General features: G+C 38.5%; 1 protein-coding gene across 1 annotated transcript; it reads right to left on the bottom strand.

Moving 5' to 3' along the window:
* Positions 1-1,352: 1,352 nt before the first annotated feature.
* Positions 1,353-13,748, bottom strand: LOC143852999 (dnaJ protein ERDJ3B-like). Its single transcript, XM_077362692.1, has 10 exons — positions 13,521-13,748; positions 13,293-13,441; positions 12,797-12,923; positions 9,583-9,694; positions 7,756-7,872; positions 7,416-7,502; positions 4,443-4,502; positions 4,282-4,359; positions 1,851-1,922; positions 1,353-1,758 (listed from the first exon to the last, which is right to left on the bottom strand). The coding sequence occupies exons 1-10, from the start codon at positions 13,589-13,591 to the stop codon at positions 1,600-1,602; spliced, it is 1,032 nt and encodes a 343-aa protein (XP_077218807.1). The 5' UTR covers positions 13,592-13,748; the 3' UTR covers positions 1,353-1,599.
* Positions 13,749-14,754: the final 1,006 nt, after the last annotated feature.

Here is a 14,754-nt window from a genome sequence, read left to right as displayed (position 1 = left end):
AAGAGCTTAGTGCCCTACTAGTATTCCAGGCCCATCCTACGCATTGTTCTAAAATAGTGGGCACCACCCCCATCCAAATATGAAGGGAAATTATGTGGTGGGCCCACCATCTCCACCCAAAGCCATGCATAGGATGGGCCCCACCTTTTTACACCTTATGTTTTTTATTGGATGGAGCCATTGGTTTACACCTCATGTTTTTATGTGGGGCCTACGATTTAACACCAGAGAGAGAGAGAGAGAGAGAGAGAGAGAGAGAGAGAGAGAGAGAGAGAGGTAGCCGCATTTCTAGAGGAAAAGAAATTATACGACAAGCGGGTGGATGCTCGTACTGTTGGTACGATGGAAATTCCACCCTTGATATTTGATCTAACGGGCTGCTCCAGAGAAATTAAACGATAAGTGGGTGGATTCTCGTATCGGTGGTACAACCACCCTTGATATTTGATCCAACGGCAGCTTCTTAAAAACTGAGCCGCTGTTGGATCAAATATATCAAGGGTCGTACCTCCAGCACGAGTGCGTCCACCCACTGAGCATATAAAAGCTCCCATAAAATATATGGTATTGTTGAGAAAAAAGAATCGAATGGTGATGATTAATTTCATAAGGATTCTAAATTAGGAGATTAGAGAATTGATTGTTCTTCCATTGGATATTGAATGACAAACAAGGCTTATCGATTCCGAAATCTGAAACTCTTCATCCACATGTGATTGTAAAAGCTGTCCACATGAATTTCCCTGAAACCCAAAAGAGAAATTAAAATTTTCAACCAGTTAAAGAAGATGAAGTCCTAGGAATCAGTGGATTAGTACAGAACAAGATTAGTAGAGTTGATAGATTTATACAAAGAGTGAGATTCAATTCTTCAATGCCTACAGAATTCTCACTACAAGATTGGTGATTCTTATAGCATCCATCTACAACCTTTACTAAATGGGGATTTAGATGAAGAGACCTACATAGATCAACCAAAAGAAAATGCTAAAAGGACAGAAACTCTTTATTAAAGCTTACTGTGAGTATTACAATGAAAAAACTAGACAATTACTTCTGAATTACAACTGTGAGATTTGATCTCCACTGAGTGATTTCTATAAGTTTTGCTATCACAAGTGGAGAGATAGCTAAAGGAAAATAGTTGTTTTTAGACTTCCAAAAGGTTTGAATGGGAGACATGATTAGCTAGTCATGAAATTTCATCCATTAGAACTAAGTGCAATTTGAAACAACGAAATGATACTGAGCCGTCTTACGGGAATTCAGCTATGGAAAATCGGGGCCTCAGAAGGGCTGAAGACTCCCAAAATGGTACTAATGAGCACACAGAAAAAAACAGTGAAGAAGCATGGCACCAAATTGAAAATTACTATTTTCCATATATCTTCTCTTTAGTGTCACAACAAAAATGCATTTCATTGGGAAAGTTAGGAAGGTAAATCCAACATATGGGAAGTGTGAAGGTGAGAAGGATTACAGAAAATACAGCCTTCCAATAAAATAGCTACCTGAAAATTCTCATGGCTCCATCTTCGAACTGATCGCATCATGGTACATTGGGAACAACTTAGAACCCACGAAAGAAAATTTTTGTGCCTAGGACAAAACTGCCTTGAGCTTGGTCTTCTGATCTTGTGTTAGTGAACTGGGGAACAAGACCTCAAATGCAATGTACAAATCGCCTTTCTTTGTGCTAAAATGCAAAGGCATCCCCTCGCCTTTGAACCTTCTCACTTCTTTGGGTTTAGTTATTCCCTGTAGATTTCAAGATGTCCATGCTCTCTTAGGAGAGTTCGAATAATATGGACAGCACAGAAAAAGAACGAGAAAAGGCATGGCGTACAAACCTTTGAGCTGATGTCCACTAGATGCTCATCAAGATGTTTGATGGTCTTTTCAAAGCCAACAAGAGCTTGGAGCTGAACAGAACCCGATTTTTATGAAATTAGTCAGGAAAATAAAAGCCAACACCTCTATGCAACAAAGTAAAGCATTTTCTGCACCTTTCATGTTTAAGTTTATGGCTATTGTAAAAGCGAAAAGAGATTTCCACCACTATAGTATTCAGTCTAATTATGTCCTTGACCATTCAGCAGTCTGTATTTCACAGCTCAGTGTCTTTGCCTCATTGTCGGGTCTGTTTACACTCGATACATTAAGGGGCCGTTTGGATACACGGATTTTAGAAACCTGGATTTCCTCAAAATTGTACATGGGAGACGAGAGTAGAAAGAGACCAGCCGTCGTTGTTTGATTTCTCGCCCTTCTTTCCAGCAGCAAGAGAGCAGCAGATCACCCCATGTTTCCAGGTTTTAGAAATCTCAGGATGCGGGAGAGATTTCTAAAACCGGATTTTCTTACTTAAAATCCAAGAAACGCCGTCAACGCAGCACGCAGCAGCTTGATCATGAACTCTCTTTTACACTGTTTTCAACCTAAAACCTGGTTTCTAAAATCCGCGTGTCCAAACGGCCCCTAAATGTATAGCATGTGTTGCTTTATTGTATTATTAGGTAATGAGCTATAGAATCTTTTTACATGAAATATCATATTTCTCATTAGTGAGACATCATTTTCCGTTGGATGATGGGAAAATTTTATTAAAAAAAGACTGAGTAAAAAAGATGCCTGCGACTGAGTTGGAAACAACTCACAAGCAAGCTAACAAAGCACAACAACAAAAGCTCATTATCGATGAGATAAAAATCTCCAACAATTATAACATCTCTATTGGAACCACTAAATGGTAGCGAATCAGCCACCGAAGTGGCAGAACAGAAAGAATGTTGGAAGAGAACCTGATGGGAACCAATAATATCCAGCATCTCTTCAACCTGATGGGAACCGATTCAGAGATCTCTAACAATTTTGTTTCCAATTTTTAACTTTTTATTGTCATTTACTTGATGTTATATAATTGTTCCAACAAATTTTCTTAATTTTCATTTTTACAATTATTTCCTGCTAAAAATCAGAAAAACATAAAGCATATGCTTTGCCTTGCCTTCTAGGTTTCCACGCCATGTCTCATTTTGCAATTCATAATTGGATGCTACAATAGGTGAAACCAATGGTCAAAAACTCCTATTGACTAAAGAACTCACCCAAGGCAAAATTAGTTTGACTATGACCGATTGAACCTGGGAGTTTTTTATTGTTTCGGATGAGTCAAATGGGTTCTTGATTAAGATGCTAGGCCGAAAGCGGGTTGGTTAGGGCAAGTCAATGGTTGACCCAGCAAGCTTTAAACAGAGGATGAAACCAACAATGAGTAAAGTAACGGTGCATTTAGGCTACTGACACAGAGCTTTCTTGGTAGGGGAACCATGGTTTAGGAGTCCCCAAGATGACTTCCAACAGAGAGAACTGATGGAGACATTTTGTATTTTGTAAATAAGATATTAGAAGAAACACACTACTAACGCAGATGCTTGCACTTAAAAGAGATAGTGAATCAGATCAAAGTAGGAAAAAAGAGCAAAATGAAATGAGACATCTGCAAAAGAAAAACTTCTATTGTGCATGCATGTTGCTTTATTGTAGGCAATTTCACCAAAAAAACACGCATTTTAAGTATTTTTGCTTTTTTTTTATAAATTACAACACAAACACAGTACTAAAAAAGGAACAATGGTTTAGTAGATCCAAGTCAACAACTAATAATAATCTAGCCAGTTGATTCAGGCTCCAGTGGCAAAAGACATTTTATGTATCCCAGGTCATGCAAATTAGATTATTATTAGCTGGCTAGATAATTATTTGAATCAACTAGCTAGATTATTAATTTATTATTAGCTGTTGACTTGGATCTACTAAAACGTTGTTGGGCCCTGGCGTGGATAGGGCGTGCCCAAAAAATCTTCTCAATAGGATGATTCTAACCCTCTGATCTGTGGAGGTATCTATACTGTGCTGTCAATTTTAAAACTCCGTAAACTGGAGGGACAGGATCATCCTATGGAGAAGATTTTACAGGAACACCCTATCTACTACAGGGCCCAAATTGTTTGGATCACCAAACCAATGTAGGCCCCACTATTTCTGGCGACAGACCAGATAAGTTATCTGGTCGGTCGACCAGAAACACCTAACCCTAATAAATAATAGCAAGAAACTAATAATTACAATAAATGAGTGAACAAAGATCAACAAAGTGAACTTTAATTCATGTAATTTTGATCCATTGTCACCCATAATAAATAATAGCAAGAGACTAATAATAACAATAAATGAGTGAACAAAGAACAAAGTGAACCTTGAGTAGTAGTTACCACTTACCAGTGATATTGTAACAGTTGTATGCAAATCATTGCCTTCCCTTCTGAACTGCTCGTGCGATGCCGTTTGAATTCTAAACTGCTCGTAAGATTAAATTAGCGTCAGTCTACATAGTTAATTTGAATAGTGGTCTGCATTCTAGACTAAGAAAAACAACAAACCTTCAGATCCCCAGGCTCTCCATCTATTATAGGCTCACCGTCCTCATAAAAGACCACCTCCTATAAAAACCCAGCATGATTGTCAAAATTACAAGAGAAATACACATTAAAACAAAGACATTTTTGCATTTGTTGCATGTGAAAAAAAAATTCCGACTCTTTCAGAGTTCAGACAACTAAAATTTCAAACACAAGTTTAAGCTGCACTTTCAAATCTAGGGCTGGAAGAAAAGAAAATCATGCAGAATAAATTCTCAAGTTGTTGTACTTCATTGGAAAGCATAATAAAAACCAACCATCGAGCAGCATTTTAAAATGAAGAACGTTAATGACAACCTTTCAATGCAATGGAGATGAGATAAATGGAACTTACATAAATGTTCTCCTAATGGTACAGGAGCTCAAAACAAGAGTAGACTAATACTCTGGTAGTCAGAACTCCGAAGTTGATTGTTGGGATTCCAGGCAAAAGCAAATAGTCCCACATCGGATAAATGAAATGGATGGGGATGGGTTATAAGGGAATGGGCACCCTCTCCCTCTAACGGCTAGCTTTTGAGGGCAAGTTCTACCCGGATCCCTAATAAGTGGTATCAGAGCCGGGACATGGTAACCCCAACGTGTGCCTCCGAGGGCGGAAAAGTCCCTTGGGGAAGATCTCGATAACCCCAGTATGCCTCCGAGGATGAAAAAATTCTCGGGGAAGATCTCGTAGTTCCCACGTTGCTGCTGCGTGGAGGGGCGAGATTGTCCACGTTGCTTCCGCGTGGAGGGGGACATTGTTGGGGGTTCCACGCAAAAGCAAAGATCCCACATCGGTAAAGTGAAATGATGTGGATGGGCTTATAAGGGAATGGGCACCCTCACTCTACTGGCTAGTTTTTACAGGTGAGTTCTACCCGGTTAAATTCCCAACAACATGGTATTAGAGCTCAGGGCGCGGTAACCCCGGTTTGCCTCCGAGGGCGGGGAAATGTCACTCGGGGAAGATCTCGGAAACCCCGGTGTCGTATCTCGTGGTTCCCACATTGCTGCCGCGTGGAGGGACGAGATTGTCCATGTTGCTTCCGTGTGGGGGTGTGGGGGGGTTGTTGGGGTTCCACGCAAAAACAAATAGTTCCACATTGGATAAATGAATGGATAGGGATCGGTTACAAGGGAATGGACACCACTTTCCGGTTGATTCCCTACAGTAATGCCAGCAAAGAGAACACCAAATGATATAAAGGGTTTAAAGACAAGCTTGGCTCCAGTTATAATTTCTTTCTTTCTTAAACAAATTTTGTTACTTATCAGAGAACACAAACACCCATTTTGGAGCAGAAAGGTAGCATGAACACAATAACTGAGGGACTAGGAGATTGTAGTGAATGAGGTGTAGAATAGAGGATAGCAATTGCAGAAAGTCGCAGGATTGGAGCAAAGACCACATGAAATAAAAAAGTTCCGTGGCAGATGAATGTGACCGAAAAAGGAGAAGGCTTCTCAGAATAGATTTACCAAGACAAATGCGAAAAGAAGAACTCAACACAGATCTAGAAGCTGCTTTCACCCTCCCAACAAATATAAGGCACGGATCAAATACTACCCCTTATTTTAGCAGATCATAGAGGGTTTAAAGGGTAGTTATTACTGGTGTCATTGATCAGATTGGAGAGTTCTAACACCCACATCATGAGTGGTGGATGAATACTGTGAAAAGGATCAAGTGACTATCAGAAAAAGGAGGCACAATAAGAGATAATAAAAGGGGTTAGAGTAGGAACTTTATCACCTTCCTTGCTTCCTGAAAGAAACTAGACAAAGAGAAGGAGATGTCTTGAGAAGACCAAATCCAGCTACTGATGTTAGATCAATGACGATTGTAGCAAAAATTATAGGACGAATAACCAGTATTTTGTCCGTTGTTCTCACGCACATTATATAATGTAAATTAAGAGGGAAAAGCAACCACATTCACTCTCAGTGGAAATGTAAAGTGTAATACTAATAATAAACATGTAAAGCAAAATGGATGACCAGAAATACTCTTCATGACAGATGTGTGTGTAACACAATAATGTTTTGGATATGTGAACAAGTAATATTTTTTCTCCGATCAGTCAAGAATATAAGGATCAATATTCCACAGTACGGAGAATCAAGTGATCAAACTTCAATTTCAACCATATCTATTGTCCTCCCAAACAGTGGCATATCCTATAAAAGTTGGGTTTTATATAATATCACTCAATGCTTGTAAAATGAATAGTGATGGATTACTTTGAAGTTGTTTTTTTTTTTTTTTGAATGGCAGATGATAGGATTACTTTGAAGTTTAAAAAGCAAAAAGTAGCAAGAGAGAAATCGAGATAGGCAGATAGTAACTATGGCTATCCATGAAATGAAGATGATATTCCACCCATCTTGTACCCCAGTGAACCAAAAGTAATAAATTGTGGAGTTTAAAATAATAAAATGAACATAAAGAATATAGAAAATAGAATCTCACGGAGAAAAAGTTTATAATTTGCTTAATGATAAGTTATTTTGAAACATCTTGCTATCTTGGCACAAATATCTCCAATGGTGAAATTGTAAAATCATACCGTTAGAGACATTAATGGACCCAACATAGAAAGTCATAAACTAAGGGTCAAGGGTATACTGATAAACTAGTTTCAGTATAGATCCACATAAGCAATTGCCATGTGTGCCTACATAACAATTAGGTGCATACATGAACATTGAACACAACCACGAATGCAAGTGGCATTCTGAAACGCAAAATTTCAGTATCAGTAGACAGGTCAGTGTAGCAATGACACTTAAACGTTCAACAAAAAGATACAGCGCGCACACACACATAGTATATAAACACACATATATACATATATATGTATAATGCGCCAAGGATTTAAGAGAAGTGCATCCTGAAAAAATTCTTTAGACAGCATGTCAGCCTACGAAAGTATCAACCAGGATGAAGCTTACTTGTCCATCTTGCATCCCCTTCTCAATATCAACAGTGATGAAATATCCTTCCCGTTCAAATTTCACATTTGGACATTGCTCACAGACCTGAAAGGAAAGAATATAGATACATTATAGCAAAGAAACTGCAGGGCTTCTTACTGTTAATAACAAGGCAATGAAAGAATGCAGAAAAAAAAAAGAAATATAAAGACTTGTAATAAAAATATCACCTGTCAGTACATAAAAACTACATGGTAAAAACTGAAATAAAGATCCTAGATTCGTATACAACATTCACTACTAGATCTTTGTAAGCACGACTTCTATAAAATTATAATAAGACAAAATTTGCAGGTACCTGCTCAGTCATCTGCTGAAACATTCCCGGGCCAATTTGCTTATGATAGACTTCATTTCTACAGTTACAACGCCTCTTACCAGGAGCTGGCTTTAAAATGTTCTTCTCCCTCCAAACCTGAGAAATTGCACAAGCATTGTCGCTAAGAAAAAGAAGATATGCAGATTACATATCCATCCATCTCAATGTAAGATCAACTGTTCTTAATAAAGTTATGAAATTTTACAACGAAACGAGCCCATTAGTGGAAAATCAATTTCTGGGGAAAAAGAGAGAGCACTCAGCCCAAGGAATAAGGGAATCAGTCAGTCAAATGCAATATTGTATAGCCACATGCAATAATAGAATCTTTACTCTAGTAAGTGATAAAAGAAGAAAGAAAGGAACCACAAGTAAAACCAAACAAGCTTGTTACGGGGAGACACAATTCACTGCCAACAAGCAGCACGCTTAATGACTCATTCGACTCTTTACTACAATTTATAAGGCGGAGGGGAGGGTGAAAGTTGATTATGAGAAGAAATGCCAATAGCTAGGGATCTTGGCATTTAGCTGGTATCCACCTCCCTATTTTGAACATTATTGCTGACTCGATAATTGTTCACAGCAAATTTATGCATGAAAAGGAACACACATAAATATATGGAGATCAATTTTTCTTCTTTTAAAGAGGTTTTATTAATGGGGATTGATAATACCACAGCCTATATTCAATATCAGAGAGTACTCCCTTGTTCTTTTGTGACGTTCCTTAGGATGAGGCAACAACAGTTGCCCAGCCGATAAAAACACCTAAAAGAAAAAACAAACAATAAAAGTTTATATATAGTTTGGGTGATGCAAACCATTCATTTGGTGGGCCCAGACATAGAAGGGTTAGGATGATCCTATGGAGATGATTTTTTGGGCACACCCTATCTATGTCAGGGACCATCAAATGATGGTTTCTATCACCCAAAAAAAGTGGGCTCCACTCCGTTTCTGGTCGACGGACCAGATAAATACAATCCATATATATATATATATATGAGATAAGTGTTCCTACACGGCCGTGTAGATAAGCTTATCTACTCCTCCCTTTTAAAAGTACAGTGGGCCCACATATTGTGGATGATCCAAAGCATTCATTTGATAGGTCTTATCATAGATAGGGTGTGCCCAAAAAATCAGCACCAAAGGGTCATCCTAGCCCTTCGTTTTGTTGGGCCTTGTAGAAACAGAATGGACGCATCTTACGCATCTTACACAGTGCGTCCATTCTGTTTCTACAAGGCCCAACAAAACGAAGGGCTAGGATGACCCTTTGGTGCTGATTTTTTGGGCACACCCTATCTATGATAAGACCTATCAAATGAATGCTTTGGATCATCCACAATGAGTAGGCCCACTGTACTTTTTAAGGGAGGAGTAGATAAGCTTATCTACACGGCCGTGTAGGAACACTTATCTCATATATATATATATATATATATAATGGCTACCAACAATAATAATGAATTAATGATTCTTTATCCGGATGAGAAAAGGTGGAAACAATAAATAACAGAAATGAGATGTCTGGTGCATGCAAAGATATTCAATAATGAACAGGCTTATAAAGGAAGCATTACTACACATATGTAGAAAATAATTAATTCATTGAAGGAAAAAAAACTTTTGAAATGATATTTGACGTGATTTACCAAAAAATGATACCTTGAATAAAAAAAATTGAAGATCAATCCGGTCAAGTCTAGTTTCGGAAAAGTAGGCTAATTGATAGATTCTATATTTCTGAAAGTGAACTGGTCTAAAGCAAGAAAGCGAAATAGGTCAACAAAAGTATACCTTCAATGAACCCCCCATGTACAAATCCTCCAATGTTGCATGCAATTCAACAATTACATCATCACCTTTAACAATCTTCTCTTCCTCTTCCATTGGACCACCACCAAAAAAGCTACAAGAAACAATCATCTGATTAGTATTGATGATGGCCAAGGCCACAACTGATTAATTGATAGAAATAAAATCGTAGCCAATAGAGAAGACAGTGATAAAGGAAACAATATATTGACACACTAGCGTGGTCAACTTCAATAAAAATATCATAATACCTAATGTGGTTATTAGCTTGGCTGACCATGCAGCTAATAGAAAAAAGAAGGAAAAACATCATAATAATTTCATATATGCAATTTCACAAGAAAGTGAAGAAACAATTACACGTCGCACAAAATAAACATATGCAGACATGTAGCCACAAATCAATACGGGACAAGATACTGGTATGGAGGGAAATAAAGAGCAAATAGTAATGCTAGTTCCATAGAGTTACGGGAAGGGATTTATGCTAGTTGAATGTATTTACTTGGACTTCAATTGTTCCCTTCTATTAATAGTGTGACTCGTCAATAACGTTGATTGAGCATTTCATTTTATTGGACAATTAAAAACGTTCAGTGATGAAGGGAACAAGATACAAAGAAAGTACAGAATAAAAGAGTGCTTCAATTGCAAGAGACAATCCAATGAATCTTCAGTCATAGTTGCCTTCCAGTGAGCATCACAGATTTCTTCGTCAATACATGCAAGCTTCCAAGGGGTCGGATGATAAACTTACAACAATATCCAAATTATTTTATTCACTGTCACAGCCCCCCGCGCCCCCCCCCCCCCCCCCCCCCCCCCTCCAATTCTTCGCTAATGTACACTTACAATTTTATAGGCAATTGCCCCTTTCTTGCCTTGACTGTTGTTCATGTAAGTTTTACCCATTATGTCTTTTTTCCTAAATCAAAAGAATAAATGGAATTTGGCATTGCACTGAGCACAATAGGTTTGGATGCTTCTATAACACATTAGTTCCATGATCTCTAAATGTCTATCTTGAAAGTGTCAATAATAGCTCAATTACCATCATGTGCACTCCATACTTCCCTTCCTAACATGTTCAAGCAATAATAAAGAACAATAAAATGACTTACATGAATAGCCTAAGATCTGCAACCTCGACATCAAAATTTCCCTTAGACCACCCGCCATGTTGTGGGATCCATGGAAGTTACATAACCATGGAATATATAGAGATGTATTGCCCAATATATCTATGTCATTCAGTTGGATCATGGGTTATACAAAGTGGTATTGCCTGATACATCTATGTTATTCATTTGGACAATACAAAGAACAAAGTGCATGTGTCGTCTCATACATGCATAATTCATAAGAAAACACACTATCGTCTGACACAAGGTTTGTCACATGCGATACAATATCATCCTAATCAGATTTTCAGGTCTCCAATAATGGAATTTCGATGCTTTACGCCATGAACATACGTTTGAGATTTTTAAATATGATGTTTCATCTTCAACATGAGCCAATGAGAAAATTGAATTTTACATTTATCTGTTGGGATATACTGTCAGGGAATTTCTCGATATCATGTTGGCTCTTCCGATAAGGAATTGGAGAGTGATAGTATATAGAAAGACCGATCGTCTTCCAGGCGTAGTAGAAATGTGTAAGTCACCTCTTGAAATATAAGACCAAAAGTTGTGGAGGTATTAATGAGGGACAGTGGTAGAATTCTGGGAGTTGCTTTTTGTGGGTCCAATAGAATTCAAAGATTCTAATGAAGAAATGACAAGGTGTGATTGACAAGCATCTTGAGTTCCCCAATATCCTTTCCCACTCCGTTATAGTGAAACAATGGACCTCTTTGTTGCTACATGCTTGTTTAGGCATAGCAGACTTCTTAGATCACTACATGATATTTGAGCTCATCTTTAGAATTTCATTCTACCTCATTCACATGAAGCAAATGGATTGATGTTTCCCTCGGCTGAAGATGGTGTTACAAGGCAGTAGCTTCTGATAACAAACGGCCTCTATTACACTTGTAAATTTGTCTTCTACTGCCTCCATTTTCCTTTGTTTACTTTTTCTCTCTTTCATCAACGAACCATGCACTTAAGACCAAGGTTGCAAGAGCGGGAATCAAAAGCGAGAATTGAAATGGGAAGCAAAGGCTCCCGTGATGGTCGGAAGTTGGAATCGTGAAGTCGCCGGAGAGTCGTCGGGGAGTCGCTGGGGAATCACCGGGGAATTGTCGGGAAATCGCCGAGGAATTGTCGGGGAATCGCTAGGGAGTTGAGCATCGCCAGGGAATCACCGGGAAATCGCGTTTCACATAACATTAAACTACGGTTCCCAAAAATAGGAATCGGATTTCCAGGGAATCATAAACCGTGATTCCCAAACGTGGGAATCGGGTTTCCGGCGAATCCGAACCAGGAATCCCAGTTTTTTGGGATTCGAGAAGATTCCCATTTCGGATTCGAGAACCAAGGAATCGAGGTTCCCCACTCCTAGGGAAGAATCATGCTTCCTTGCTTAAGAGGAATAATCCCTTTCTTCTCCCCCTCCCGCCCCCCCCCCCCACCCCACACACACACGCGCGCACACGCACTCACTTTATTTTTCTCTTAAAATCCCATCAGCACAGCTATATGTTTGTTACTTTTCCCTACTTTGGAGAACACAGAAAAATAACACAAAGACATTACGCAAAAAGAATCAGTAACAAGGCTGGGTTTTTGGTTCGGGTATGGCCAACTAGAACCGCCTAGTTTTAGAAAAGTGCTTTGGTTATAAGTTTGGATCAGTAAATCTAAATAGTTTACGCTGTAGAGTACAGCAAAAACGTATAAATGCTTTGGAAGGATCATCCAAACATTGCAGTCAATCAACTCTGTCCTTGGAGGACCAGCCTTGTGCTTAGCTGATTAAGATGCAGTAATCACACCATTCACCTTACAGCTTCCAAAAGCTATCTTACCCAAAAGAATAGTGATAAAAGTAAAAGAAAAGAAAAGAGAGATTTTGCAAACTTCAACAACTCTATGCCACCTCAAAAATTGGTAGAAGCCTCTAATTATGGTGTCACCTCTTTGTGTATTTTCGGCTTAATAGACATTTAACTTTCTGTAATCAACATATCTAATAATACCATCATCAAGAAAAAAAAATCAAGAGATAACAAGTGAGATTGACTTACTTCTGAAAAATATCTTGGATATTCATCCCACCTCCCCTACCCCCACTGGCCGCGTTTTGCCTCAGACCCTCTTCGCCATATCTATCATATATATTCCTCTTCTCATGATCCGACAGCACCTCGTAAGCTGATAATCGATAAATTCATATTCAAATTCAAATTCAAATTCAAATAATAAAGAGGAAAATTGAAATCAATGCAAGTCCTTCTGATAAATAAATGGGTTTTGCCAACGCATTAAGCATCATTTAATTGCCATTGGGAACACGAATTTACACATGGTTTGATCAAAACATGAGAAAATTCATTTTCCCAAGAGCAAATAAATTATGCAATATTACCTAGTTACTGATAATCGAGAAAAAACCCCAAGTAAAAAAGCAATATTACCTAGTTAGCTGATAATCGAGAAAAATAAAATAAATGCAAATTCAAATAAAAAAGAGGAAAATTAAAACCAAAGCAATTCCTTCTGATAAATAAGAAGCAATATTACCATTACTGATATCTGCAAATTTCTTATTAGCCTCTTCATTTCCAGGGTTTTTATCAGGATGATATTTCAATGCCAGTTTCCGATACGCGCGTTTGATCTGCTCATCCGATGCACCCTTCGGAACTTGTAAGGTATCATAATAACTCTTCCTACAGAAAAAATCAAATCAAATCAAATCAAATTGATCAAAATTCGAAAAAGAATTTGAAAAGTAATTCGTTTTTTTACCCTGCGAATGTGGAAATCGCGTAAGATAGAAGGAAGATAAATAGCAAAAATCCTCTTCTTCCACGCGCCATTGAAGCGCCAATCTGGAGATCAGAGAAGAGATCTCGATCTCCTCTCTTGGATTATAGGGTTTGCTTAACAGATCTAGGGTTTCTGAAAAGAACAAATTAGGGTTCCTGAAAAAATGTAAGGGATCGGGGTCAACTCAACGAGTCTCCCTTTGGTCCTTGAGACGTGGAACTTTAGAAACGGACCAATCAGAGAAAAGCAAGGGATACGAAAGCCAATTAATGAGTTACACGTGTCCCATTTTTAAAGTGACCTAAGTACGAAGTTGCGCGCCTGATCCAAACCGTTCATCTCACTATTGATCTCCTATAGCCCAAAACTCAAGCCAAGATCAGATAATGGGTATTTTTTGGCGTTGAGTGGATGATTTACATAATTTTAGGGCAATGAGATATCCAAAGTAAGGCCTATAAAGTAGACGGTTCAGATCAGCCGAGGGTGGGACCCACTCTGTCTAGACAACGTGATTGGCTTGATCTTAAAATTAGGATAATTGGCATGATTTCTCTGAACCATGGGAGATCTAACGTGAGGCTGCTGGGATGAACAGCTTGAATCAATCAAGGGTGGGTCCACTATGTTGTAGCATTGAATTCGTAGAGCCCACCAAAATGCATATGATTAGAGGAGTGATTTTGGAGCCATTCAAATCCAACACAAGGGGTTCTAAATAGCGAGAATTTATATGATGGGTGGCTGTGAAAACACGTAAAGTCTGAAAAAAGTAGGTACGGCCCACTTTTTTTTATGATCCAAACCGTTCATCTGTTTGGGCACAACTTAAATAGGTTGTGCCCCAAAAATCATTTCCATAGGATGATCCTAACCCTCCAATCTGAACTGATCTGAAAATGGAGATTTCCAAAAATCATTTATGGAATCTTCTACAAATCGGAGGGTTAGGATCATCCTATGGAAATGATTTTTGGGGCACAACCTATTTAAGTTGTGCCCAAACAGATGAACGGTTTGGATCATCAAAAAAAGTGGGGCGTACCTACTTTTTTCAGACTTCACGTGTTTTCACGGCCACCCATCATATAAATTCTCCTAAATAGCAAGATGATATAGGAAGAGGAGAAATTATATGGTGGCCGACTGTGTAGTAACAAGGGCGGAGAGAGAGAAAACCTGCCACGTTTGATTTTTTTTATCCAAGGATAAG

This window comes from Tasmannia lanceolata, unplaced genomic scaffold, assembly GCF_043159265.1.
Source record: "Tasmannia lanceolata isolate RefF3 unplaced genomic scaffold, GAP_Taslan_0.1 ptg000019l, whole genome shotgun sequence".
Classification (NCBI taxonomy): Eukaryota; Viridiplantae; Streptophyta; class Magnoliopsida; order Canellales; family Winteraceae; genus Tasmannia; species Tasmannia lanceolata.
The sequence above is the reverse complement of the archived record's forward strand: the minus strand, read 5'-3'. Positions and strand labels throughout refer to the sequence as shown.